Consider the following 12,884-nt stretch of genomic DNA (forward strand, 5'->3'; position numbering starts at 1 on the left):
TCAGGTGGTGGTGGTAGTTCAGCTGCCGCGCTGAACTCCCCTCGCAACTTCGACCTCGCGAGGCCTCTGGAGGCGGCCCAGGGCTGTAAGTTTACGCCGGCAAACGTAACGCGACTTTTACGCAAGGCGGCATGAACAAGCAGAAATATTACAGGTTTAGCAGTCCCGATTTTATGATCACATGTGGGCCGAAATGGGTGACAGCGTGAGAGCTCAGCGGTGAGAGCCGCCGGAGGAAGGAGTTGGCCGGGTTTTTTTTCATAGGCGTCCACCAGGGTTCCTCTGCGAGGTTGCTTTCGAGGATGGCTGCCACTGGCTGCGTTGCTTCACAGTTGCCCTTGTAGGTGCGTTTGGGCCTCCCCTTGTGGGTGTCCTTGTGGGTGGGGTGGGTTCCGGGGCCAAGGGTCCACTGGTTATCATTTTGATTCCCAGGGCTTTTTTCAAGTTATTCCTCATCGTCTTGGTGACCAGAGTTGCATCGATGACACACACGGTTGCTGCTGTGAGACATAGGGCCTGGCAGACACAAGACCAGATGCAGGAAGGAAAGATGGGGTTATTTTGCAGCTCCGCAGCAACCTGTGTTCCTTATCCTGGCGTGTGGGAGAGTGTGGGGAGGGGCCTGTGGGTGGCCCCTTGTCCCCCACTGACCCTCCACTATCTCCTTGGTGTCTGTCCACTTGGCTGCTGCAAGCCCATTGGGGCATTCCCAGAAAAAGGGTTTTTGGACATGGGCTTTACCACCAGGGATGACCTTGCCTAAGGCCTGAGGCCCTAGGAGGAGAAAAGGGCACTGATCCTAAGGGGCTCCAGGTGGCGGTGGAGTCCTGAGAAGGCCCGTGGATGGAAAGGACTCTTGGGCTATATTTGAAAGGGCAGATAGTTGTTTCCAAAGAGACAAACTGGGAGGAAGAGAATTCCAGGTACCCAAATGGGGTCTCCATCTGGTGTGGCTGAGACCTGTGGAGCTGGTGAGGGAGGGGGCAGAGTTGAGGCTGGGGAGGTGCAGGATCTGGGACTTCATCAAGAGGGGAGGGGAGGTTCCAGATTCAGGAAGCCCATTTGTTCCAAGATGAATGGAGAGTGAACAGGGCTTGAGGCAGGGAGACCAGTGTCTGTGTTGAGGGGCTTGGGGTAGGGGTGGGGTTGTTCCAACCCTCCAGGTAAGTATTGATGGAGACCTGGGGGTGGGAACTCCTGAGAAGGCGTGATGGCTGAGTTAACAGATACGGATCATGGCCTATAACACCCAAGATTCCAAGTACTCCTCAGTTCCTGTCTGCCTTGTATGTTTCTCTTTCTGTGTGTGGGTTGCTAAGTCGATTCAGTCCTGTCCAATTCTGTGCAACCCCATGCACTGTAGCCCACCAGGCTCCTCAGTCCATGAGATTCTCCAGGGAAGAATATTGGAGTGGGTTGCCAGCGCTCCTTAAGGGGATCTTCCTGACCCAGGGGTGGAACCCTCATCTCTTACATCTCCTGCATTGGCAGGCAGGTTCTTTACCACATGCACCACTTGGGAAGCGCATGTTTCTCTTTGTTGAGGAGTGGATAAATCGTGTCTAATTCTGTGACCCCACGGACTGTAGCTTGCCAGTTTCTCTTTGTGGTCACTTAATCCCTGGCTACTTTCATGAACTTTTCCTAGGTAGGTCTTGTTGTAACTAATCTTGAGCTCCCTAAGTGGGAAAGGACTCAATCCCCAACACTGAGCTCAGGCCTGGCACAGTCCAATGGGATTGACAAATATTCACAGATCATAGGATGAATTTGAAGAACTTACAGTTTTTTTGGTTTTTGTTTTCTGGATTAATTTCTATTCCCATCACTTAACTTCTTGAGTCAAAGTCTCACCACCCTATTCCCCATCTCCTATCTTCTAAGCATTTAATCTGCCATTTCTTGTGCTCTTCATACAATGAGGATTTGTCCCAGCCTTGAGACCCAGGGTAAGGTATTTAACCTCCATTCCCTTATCTGTAAAAATGAGAGTTGTAAATTTTAAGACAGAAGATGCCTAGCCTAGTGTGGGAATGTCTTCCTTGCTCACTTTGGCAATGCACTTTTTTTCCTCTACAATCATTTTTTTGGAATATGTTTTGGCAACATTTAAAAAAGTAGTGTGTATGATTTTCAGAAAACTTTCCATAGACTTGTTTTTGTACTTATTTGGAGAATGAGTATTAGAATGAAGATTTTCATGAGCTTAGAGCTTGTGCAACTTCAAGTCTCTGAAGAAATCAGCGCAAGAAAGAGCAGGGGTGGTTGGTGGGGGGTGTTCTATAAATGAAATAATGATGGTCTGCTAGTTTCCCTTTTCAAAGAATCTTGAAATACTGATCTTAAATGGAGTCGTGAAGGCTTCAACTTACCCCTCCAATATAGAACAAATGCCTTCTTTCCTTTTCTTGTATTGCCAAGATGGCAACTATTAAAAGGAACACCGCAGTAATGAAACTGTTGATAAGATCCTGCGACACAGAATTGAAAATTGTTAAGTTTACATGAAAATGTCATTTCATAAAGTCTTTAAATTAGTCAGTTACGTATCTAAGGATGAATGCCTTTTAAAAACTTTCCCTTTGGTTAATATTAACAGGAACGAACCCTCAGCAGCATAATTCTTATATCTTCCAGAGATGTGAGTTTATGTGATTATAAGGTCCTGGATAGGACTGTCAACAGAAAGGGGTTTAAATTCTTCATTAAAGAATACTCTTTTTATAACATTTTTTCCATCAGGCTTTTTAAAGTGCATAGGAAAATGGGCAAGAAAAAAACCCCAGGGGTCTGAGGGCCTGACCCAGACTGACCTGCCATAAATACAATCTTATTGAAGTTTTGTATTTTAACTTAATGTAAATTCTGCATTCTATTCCATAATACGTTTGTTTTAATATAAAAATAAAAATTTAAATTAACATTTGACTGATTTAATTCCACTCCCAAATCTGCAGATCACTAGAACTGAAATTTTGGAAGTTGGATTGTATTTATTCTGTAGGATCACACATCCCAAGACAGGAACCCATCTGAGGAGCTGACCTGGTATTCTGGAGTGAAATTGACTTTCTCTCTTTCCTAAAACGTGGCCAGAATTGATTTGTCCTGACATCTATAGGCTATTTTTGTCCTTCTTTTTGGATGTCAGTACTGGAGCCCTGCCGTCTAATCATATGGGGTCTAAGTGGAGCTCCATGGTGTGCTGAGCATTTTCCTGTCATTATCTCATTTAACCCTCACCCTCCACAAAGCCAGTACTGTTAGAATCCTCATTTTAAGAGGATGTAACAGAGGCTTAGAGAAGATCATTAAATTGCCGATGATTGACTATCTGCCAAGGAGTCGAATCAGAACTCAACTCACTATTGCCCTTCATCAGGGACACCCAAATGAGGAGGAAATGACCTGTCCCCCTAGGTTGGAAGTGCAGCACCTGTCTTTGGCATTTTCTGTGGAATGAGTAATGGAGGGTCAAAGTGCCATGGGGCAAGCAAGGTGAGGGTGTTTTTTTGTTGATCAACTCTTTTGGCCTACCAAGTACAGGATGTATGACCTGGGGCATGTTTTATTGCCCCTCTGTGCCAACAGGCTAATTTTTTTTTCAGCTATGCTGCATGTGGGATCTTAGTTCCCCGACTAGTGATCCAACCCATGCCCCCAGCAAAGGAAGTACGGAGTCTTAAACACTGAGCCGCCAGGGAAGTCTCCCAACAGGCTCATGGTGAATATGGGGATAATGATTGGGATTCATTGACTTCATCTGAGGATTAAATGGCATAATGAATCTGAAAGCATCAGATGAGGTACCTGGCATCTAGTTGATAGTGGGAGTGCATCAAAGTGCAGATTCCTGATAATCTGCCCTCAAAATGTGCACAGAGAGTAAATATTCCGTGAACTCCAGGTGTTCTTCCTGTTGAGATTGGTGAGCAAAGAGCCCTATTGTGGAATGGGACTTGCTTCTTAGAAAGGCACTAATGTTTGCTATTTGGGCACATGAGAGGTAACACTGGTGGGGGCACACTGGTGCAGGGCTGGTGAGGGATGGACGTCAGTTCCACTTGAGTTCTGTAGGCTGAGTGAGAGGTCTGCCCACAGTTGGGCAGGTACAATGGTTTGCAACTTTGCAGGAAGCATACGTAGCACCTGAGGATTGTATAAACCAAGATATTCAAAGATGTGAACAGGGACATTGAAGCAGAGTGTGAACTTTTAAAAATAATAATTAACTGTTGTCTCCATCATTGAGAATTTGGATGAAGGTGCATTAATAATAATAATAAATGCAGACTTGATCTCCCTAGTCAATCATTGACTGCCTCATCAGAATTCCATCTCCTCATTGGACTTTTGGACTCTTGCCAGGAAGTGCTGTCCCGAACTGTCTCTTGGTGGTAGTGCTTGCTTTGTGTGGAACATTTCTATCATAGCTCACATCTCGTGAGCACTTGCTATGTGTTGCATACTGTGCCAGGGTGTTCATATGTGATCTCATTTGATTCTCACAGTAGACTCTTATCATCCCCAGTTTACTGATGGGTAAGCGACTTGCCTGGGGTTGCTCAGCCAGTAAGTGGCTATGGTCCTCCTCACTCCAAGGGCCTTCTCCTGACTAACCCCACTCCCTTTTGCCTTAGACACAGACCCTCTAAGTTGGCCTCGTGTTTGACAGAGAGAAAAGTATGTCTTCTCAGATGGAGTAAAACTTCAGCTGAATCTTACCACGTGCAAAAGCACTTCTAGTTTCCCCATAAATACCATCCTTACTCATCATCTTTCTCTTTCTCTCTTTGACTAAATTACCTTATTGACTCAAAGAGTTGCCTCTGATGAAATGATAGGTTTGTGACTTGACTATTATTTTTCCATAAAGTGCCCAAACTGTTCCCAGAGATAACAAAATTGTGTTAAATTAAAATTGGGAAAAAAGATGCTTTGATGGTGAACGGTTATTTTTTTTTTAATCACTGAATATTAGGAAGGAGTCAAACATCTTACAATTTGTTTCACGAAATGTGGTATTTGTTAACAAGAATGTATATGCAATAAACAGTACATGGTATTTGACTAACAACAACTTTCATTGGTTCCGTTTGTGCCTTGGAGCTCTCCAGACACATGGCAGAACCTAATCAGACATCACCACAATTGTTTTTCATTAATTTGAAGGGGACATTCTTTTACTTATAAAGATATTGCTGAGAGTTTTGGAATCATCCCTTTGATAGAGTTTTAAGTAAATATGTTTTATTATGTTTTTTTCTAAATTGTTTTCTATTGGAAAAAAAAACCCAACTTGACCAGAATTCAGTTTCTCTGACTGTGTCAGGAAATATATATATTTTTTACAATGTAGAAGTGTTAGTTCGAATCAGTTCAGTTCATTCGCTCAGTTGTGTCCGACTCTTTTCGACCCCATGAACCGTAGCATGCCAGGCCTCCCTGTCCATCACCAACTCCCAGAGTTCACCCAAACCCATGTCCATCGAGTCGGTGATGCCATCCAGCCATCTCATCCTCTGTTGTCCCCTTCTCCTCCTGCCCTCAATCTTTCCCAGCATCAGGGTCTTTTCAAATGAGTCAGCTCTTCATATCAGGTAGCCAAAGTATTGGAGTTTCAGCTTCAACATCAGTCCTTCCAATGAACACACAGGGCTGATCTCCTTTACGATGGATTGGTTGGATCTCCTTGCAGTCCAAGGGACTCTCAAGAGTCTTCTCTAACACCACAGTTCAAAAGCATCAATTCTTCAGTGCTCAGCTTTCTTCACAGTCCAACTCTCACATCCATACATGATGACTGGAAAAACCATAGCCTTGACTAGATGGACCTTTGTTGACAATATAATGTCTCTGCTTTTTAATATGCTGTCTAGGTTGGTCATAACTTTCCTTCTAAGGAGTAAGCATCTTTTAATTTCATGGCTGCAATCACCATCTGCAGTGATTTTGGAGCCCAGAAAAATAAAGTCAGCCACTGTTTCCCTATCTAGTTGCCATGAAGTGATGGGACTGGATGCCATGATCTTCGTTTTCTGAATGTTGAGCTTTAAGCCAACTTTTTCTCTGTCCTCTTTCACTCTCATTAAGAGGCTCTTTAGTTCTTCTTCACTTTCTGCCATAAGGGTGGTGTCATTTGCATATCTGAGCTTATTGATATTTTACCTGGCAATCTTGATTCCAGCTTGTGCTTCATCCAGCCCAGCATTTCTCATGATGTACTCTGCAAATAAGCTAAATAAGCAGGGTGACAATATACAGCCTTGACGTACTCATTTTCCTATTTGGAACCAGTCTGTAGTTCCATGTCCAGTTCTAACTGTTGTTTCAAGAGGCAGGTGAGGTGGTTTGGTATTCCCATCTTTTTCAGAATTTTCCACAGTTTATTGTGATCCACACAGTCAAAAGCTTTGGCATAGTCAATAAAGCAGAAATAGAAGTGTTAAAATATGGGCTATTTAGAAGACAGTGATTATAATTCATACTTTTCTTGGGTTTACTGATAGATGACACTGGACAAGGGTGGGTTAAGTTGATAATGAAATCTAACAGAGAAGATAGTGACTCCAACACAGGTAGGTTGAGGAAAGCTGGGCCTGGCCCACCCCCTGGGGGCTCTGCATCACACTCTGGGGTCCCATAGCTATCCAAAGAAAAGAGAAAGTTCTCCTCTAAGGAGTGAAGTAGCAAAAGGGGGCCTGGCTTTACCAGGGTTGACTGAAGGCCTGCAACCCTACACAGGCTGGCCTGAGCTGCCCACAACTGTGGAAACAGCTCCTCTCATGAGACCTTCCTTTCCGTGCTGAGGAGACCCTGCTCCTGCCTCTCCCTGAGACTCTTCCTGGACACCCGCCTTGGACCCCCCAGGAAAGCACAGGGCCTTGGGGCTCTCTTCAGCATTATGGCTGTAGACCTTTTTCTAAGAGGCCTCTAGTCCTCCTTGACCACAGCTGCTGACCTTGGTGCTGTGGAGCCCTCATTTGCCGACCCCCCAAAATGTGTACCCTGCCCTCCACCCCAGAATAACCAGTTCATAGTTTGCTCCACATCTTAAGGAACCATGAGAGAACTGGGTTCTTTCTATCTTCAGAGAAGATAAAATTTAGAAAATGTGAGGAGGGCGAAGACATAGGAAAAAGGTTTGAGAGAAAACAGCACAAGGCAATAAGGGTATAAAGCCTGGAAAGAGTCTGGGCTTTAGAGTCAGACAGACCTGGGCTCAAATCTGAGTTTCCATGTGCCTACGTATGACCATGGGCAATGATCATATTAATGGTCTCTTTAATCTAATTTTCTCATCCGTTAAGCGGGCAGTGGAGGTGGTGGTGGGGGGCGGGGCGGTGATCACAACCTCACCGGATTGTTGTGAGGATGAAATAAGGCAATCTGTATGAAGAAGTACCTGGTACGTGGGATCTACTCAAAAACCATGACTTTACCTTCCGTTCTTGAAAATTCCATGGACAGAGATTTTCGTTTCCCCTCAGAAACCTCTCCATGGTTATAGGTCTCCATAACTGAGAGGCTTTTCCACGTGTCCAATTAAAACTGCTCACAGTTTGCTTGTTCTGCTTCCTGCTGCTCAGCACTCTGTTGGACAGAGAGAGCTCAGCGGCCTTTTTAGAAAATCCCTCAGATACTCGAAGAAAGTACTTTGAGTTTCAATTCAATAGCAACCATCAGCTACAAATTGGCACTTGCCGTCTGCCTCTACAAGGATTAAATCATGCAGCTGCTGATTTTCAACACCTCCTGGAAGGAGTTCAGGGTGGAGAGCAGAAATGAGGCCCTCTGTACTCAGGGAAAAACTGGCAGGACAGGTCCTCAGATAGATATTTTCAGGAGCTGATTATATGAATCCAATTCTTGTTCCTCTTCATATCTGGAAAAGCACTGAAATCCTTCACAGTGACGACTCTTCCTCGTGACTAGCAAAAGCGTCATGAGACTAATAGAAACTGTCTGGAAAAATATGTGCTTGATGGCATGTACTTCCCCTTCACCAGAGTCACATGACCTTCCCCCCTGCCTCTTTGGAGTAGTTTCTCAGAGCTACCTGAGATGCTGTCTCCCAAGCTGCAGCCCTTATTTGGCCCCAAATAAAATTTAACTCACACGTTGTGCAATTTTTTTAAGTCGACACAACCAATCCTACTTTATGGTTAGAAAAAGGCACCATAACGAAGTGGAATGTGGAAGAGGTGTGAGCTCGTTCTGAGTTAGGATGGTTCAAGGTGCAGAGGATAAAAGGGTAAAACCCACCCAACTGCCTCCTGGGGTCCACGGACGCTTTGTAGTGAATGTTTGGTTTTGTGGCAAGCCTTTTGTGATCTTTGCTTTAACCACCTTTAAACTTACAGGAACCCTATTAGACAGTTTCTATCATCATCATTCTATCATCATCTTTCCCTTCCTTGAATTTCCTAGATGGGGAAACTTGAGGCTAAACTTTTCACAGCTAGGAATGTGGCAGCGCCAGGAACTGGGTCTGTGTCTGTATTTGGACCAAAACCATGCTACGTCTCTAGTCTGTGAGGATGCACAGCCTCAGGCTCTGAAATAAATACTATTTTTCTGAGACCTCAGGAATTATCTTCGGGAATTTCTCAGCTGGTAAAAATGATGAGATTTGGGGGAAAAAACTACTGAAGAAGGCTATGCAATGTCTCTTCCTGAATTCCCCACTATATGGCACTCCTTTGGGAAGAGGGACCCTTAGCACACATGAAAAAGTTGACTCTTGCAATCTTTCAGAGCACACATGACAGTTTCCTAAACTTTGCCATGTTGTAGAAACACGCTTTTAAGAGGGATGTTTGTAATTTGTTAGAGAGGGCACTGTTTGAAAAGAAGGACAAGCATGTGCTATTTCATAAAGCAATATATTACTGAATATGGGCTTCCCAGGTGGCACAGTGGTCAAGAATGAGATTGCCAATGCAAGAGACACGCGGGTTCAATCCCTGGGTCGGGAAGATCCCCTGGAGGAGGAAATGGCTACTCACTCCAGTATTCTTGCCGGAGGAGCCTGGTGGGCTATAGTCATGGGGGTTGCAAAGAGTCCGACATGACTGAGCATGCACGGAGAGGAGAAAGGGATATTACTGAATATACTAAGTAAAATTTTCTTTAGGACCAGCTGAAAAGTACCACATGTTCACGGCCATAATCAGATGGAAGCAGGTGTGTGTATTGGTTGTACTATAGACAGAGGGGTTCCAGGAATCTTTCTGGACTTAGGCTAGCTTCTTCTCTGGGATTAGGGCAACACTGTCACAGCTCAGTTTTGTCCTCGTCCAAAAGAGATCCCTCTATTGTGCTCAGTGGAGGACAGCCTTTACCCTGGGGCTGAGGGCAAAGTTTATATGCAAATTATGAAAAGGAACACTTACAAGTAAGGGCCAATGTAAATAAGTCATCAAGTGGTGAAGGGTTAGCATATATATTAGAATGAAAAAAACAACGATGCAGGTTTCCAGAATGGTGATTGCTATGTAGGACTCTGGGGCTTCGGCAATGATGAAAAAAATGAATGCCCCTATGAGAAGGCCCTGCGGTAAACAAACAAACAGGATTTGTTTTAATGCAAATGTGCTATTAAAAAAAACAAAAAAACAAAAAACAGAGCAAAACCATAAATGGTCAGAACGCAAATCTGATTATATTGCAACGGCCTGTATTGTTTGGCACATACATGTTAGTTTTAAAATTCCTTATGTTTTTAAAGAAATGAAATAATACACACAAATAAAAAATGCACACAGTACAGAAGCTTCTTTCTCCTCCCTTGTCCCAACCCTAGTGTATCTCCTTAAAAGTAATCACTGTTAACTGTGTATATTTCATGCCAGAAAGAACTGTGTATATACAGGCCTGCTGCTGCTGCTGCTAAGTCGCTTCAGTCGTGTCCGACTCTGTGTGACCCCATAGACGGCAGCCCACCAGGCTCCGCCGTCCCTGGGATTCTCCAGGCAAGAGCACTGGAGTGGGTTGCCATTTCCTTCTCCAATGCATGAGGGTGAAAAGTGAAAGTCAAGTCGCTCAGTCGTGTCCGACTCTTAGCGACCCCATGGACTGCAGCCTACCAGGCTCCTCTGTCCATGGGATTTTCCAGGCAAGAGTACTGGAGTGGGGTGCCATTGCCTTCTCCTATATACAGGCCAAGTGAAGTAAATACATATTGATTTTGATAGAAAGAGTGAGATTAAAGTCCCACTTTTCTTTTTTTCCGAACCCTTGCTGATTATCCCAACATTTGTTGGGAAACACCACTGATCTGAAATCCAACTTTATCATATACTAAATTATCATATGTATTTGATTTTGAAACTCTTTTCGTCTATTGAGTTGCTGACTTCTTTTCTAGTACTTTTGAAATTACAAGCAACTTATTTCATGTTGTATTTTTGTCTGACTTGGACCCCCTTTCAGTACTCATTCTCAGGTTGTTTATGTTTCTTATTTTTGTCTTGATCAAGTTCCCCAAACTAAGCCTGTTGGTATTTTATTTGGAATTTCCTTTAACTTATAATATGGAAAGATTACAAAATTTAGTCTGACCCTTCAAGAACAAAGTATGTCTTTCCAGTTATTTTAGTGGCTTTTAAAATATCTCTCAGTAGAGTTTTAGTTTTCTTTGTATAGGTCTTTCAAATTTATTTCATTTAATCTTAGATATTTTACCATCTTGATTGTTGTTGTAAAGAGAAATATTTTCTTCTAAGTGCTTGTTTGCTCATTTCTACTGAGTTAGTAGAAATTATTGTGTTCTAGAGTGTTTCCCAGTCGATTTTATTTTTAGATCTTTGATCAGATCAGCTGTAAGAAATGATATATTTTGCCTTTTCAAATAGTCTTACTTATTCCTTTTTCCTGTCTGATTGTGACGACTAGTGTTTCCAGCAAAACACTGAATAACAGCATTGATAGTGGGCATCCTCTTTGTTTTTAATGGGAATACATCTTGCATTTTAATGGGAATACTTCTGAGGTTTAATATATATGATACTGATTTTGGGGTTTATTCTCTCTTCTTCCCTTGCTCACTTTTTTTGCAATCAGAGATGAATGTTGAATTTTGTCAAATGTGTTCTATACCCTCTTTGATAGAGTGTCTTAATTTTTTCTCCTTTTACTTATGGTGGATTTGTCTAACAGAGTCCTAATATCGAATTATCCGTATGTTTCTTCTTCATGATGTGTTTTTTAGAAGTACTAATGAATGTTTTCTGTTAACATGCTAATATTGTTGCTTTGATACTAGTAAGATTTCTACTGAATATTTACTTTTCTTTTTCTGAACTTGGTCAGGTTTGAGATCAATGTTACACTGACTTTATAAAAACAGTTTAGAAGTGTTTCTTTTTTCTCTATTCCTTGAAAACATTTGAATAATATCAGAATTGCATCCTATGAAGGTTTGAAAGGGTTAACCTGCAAAAAAGTCTAGGCCTGATAGTTGTTGTTATTCAGTTGCTAAGTCCTGTCTGACTCTGCATCCCATGAAGTGCAGCACACCAGGCTTCTCTGTCCTTCACTATCTCCCAGAGTTTGCCCAAACTCATGTCCATTGAGTTGGTGATGCCATCCAACCAGCTCATCCTGTCACCCCCTTCTCTTGCTCTCAATCTTCTGGGCCTGATACATTTTTGAAAGATACACTCATTTTCATCCCTGTGTTTATATTGGTCTGTTTTGATTTTTCTCTATTCTGGGATCAGTTTTGGTAACTTATATTTTCCTAGAAAATCAACTCTTTGACCCAATTATTCATATTTGTTTTGCAAAGTAACTCTTGTGAATCCTTTCAGTTTACAGCATCCTGTAAATCCTTCCCCTTTTACAGTATTTTCCCTTTCTGGTTTCTAACTTTAAATACATGTCCTCCCCCACCCCACCCCCCTTTTTCCTGTTATATGGACCAGTGGTTTATCCGTTTTATTGGTCAATTCTATTAGTTTTGTTTGCTAACTTACACTTTCCTGCTGTTATCTTCATTGCTTCCCTAATTCCCTTTGTGAGGGAAAACCTGAGAAATAGGAAAGTGAGGGATTGGGGGTGGGTGGGTAGCGTGCCAAATTTAGTAGCAAGGGTTGAGTGCGTGGGAGGAGTCAGGGGAGAGGGGGAAGAAAGGTAAAGACTGGCAGAGGGAATTAGGGCCGCTTCCCCCGAGGTGGCGCACCCCTGGGAATCACTCATTCCCGGAGGCCGAAGTCGGCCTGCCTCCACCCTCGCATCCGCCCAGTGGGTCACCAGCGCTCTCTGCTCACCAGCCTAATGATCTTCAAGGCTCCTGTGGGCGAGAAGAAAAAACGCTTGATGCTGTCCCTGAATTTGGGCGGGACTTTGGCCCGGCCCTCAGCGCGCTTTTGGATGGCCTCCTTCTCTTCTTGGCTGAGGGTCGCGGGGGTTGAAGGCTGCTTGAGTATGTATGCTGAGGGCGCCGCGCTGACGCCGTGCTCGGAGAGTGTGGATCCACTCGAGCGCTCGGGATGCGGCCCCTCTGCGATGCGTACAGAGCGCGCGGGAGGCCTCCCGGATTTCGAGGCCCTCGAAGGTGGGTTTTCCTTTTCAGCATCCATGGTGGACCCCTGGGCCTGGTGGTGTCCGACGGGCCCTGTGGCTCTGAACCTTGCACGGCGGCGGCCAGCCCTTCCCTGGGAACCAGCGTCTCTCCCCAACGGCTGCGCACCGCCTCTCCCTCGCGGGCGCACGCAGCTGTGGCTCCCCGCGGATAAACCCAGCCCCCCAGGCACCCTCGTAGCCACCAGGATGTGACGCCGGGGAACTCGAGATCCCCGCAATGCCGCCACCTCCGTCTTGCCAGCCAGCCGAGGGGAGTGGGCTCTGGGGACCATTTCGGGCCGTCCGGGCGCTTTCTC

At 44.2% G+C, this 12,884-nt stretch overlaps 1 protein-coding gene across 1 annotated transcript; it reads right to left on the reverse strand.

Moving 5' to 3' along the window:
• Positions 1-258: 258 nt before the first annotated feature.
• On the reverse strand, positions 259-12,860 carry LOC113875340 (CKLF-like MARVEL transmembrane domain-containing protein 2). The gene is made up of 4 exons (XM_027513665.1): positions 12,273-12,860; positions 9,396-9,554; positions 2,373-2,471; positions 259-516 (listed from the first exon to the last, which is right to left on the reverse strand). Exons 1-4 carry the CDS (start codon positions 12,858-12,860, stop codon positions 259-261), a joined length of 1,104 nt encoding a protein of 367 aa, XP_027369466.1.
• Positions 12,861-12,884: the final 24 nt, after the last annotated feature.

Source organism: Bos indicus x Bos taurus, chromosome 18, assembly GCF_003369695.1.
Source record: "Bos indicus x Bos taurus breed Angus x Brahman F1 hybrid chromosome 18, Bos_hybrid_MaternalHap_v2.0, whole genome shotgun sequence".
In the NCBI taxonomy this organism is placed as follows: Eukaryota; Metazoa; Chordata; class Mammalia; order Artiodactyla; family Bovidae; genus Bos; species Bos indicus x Bos taurus.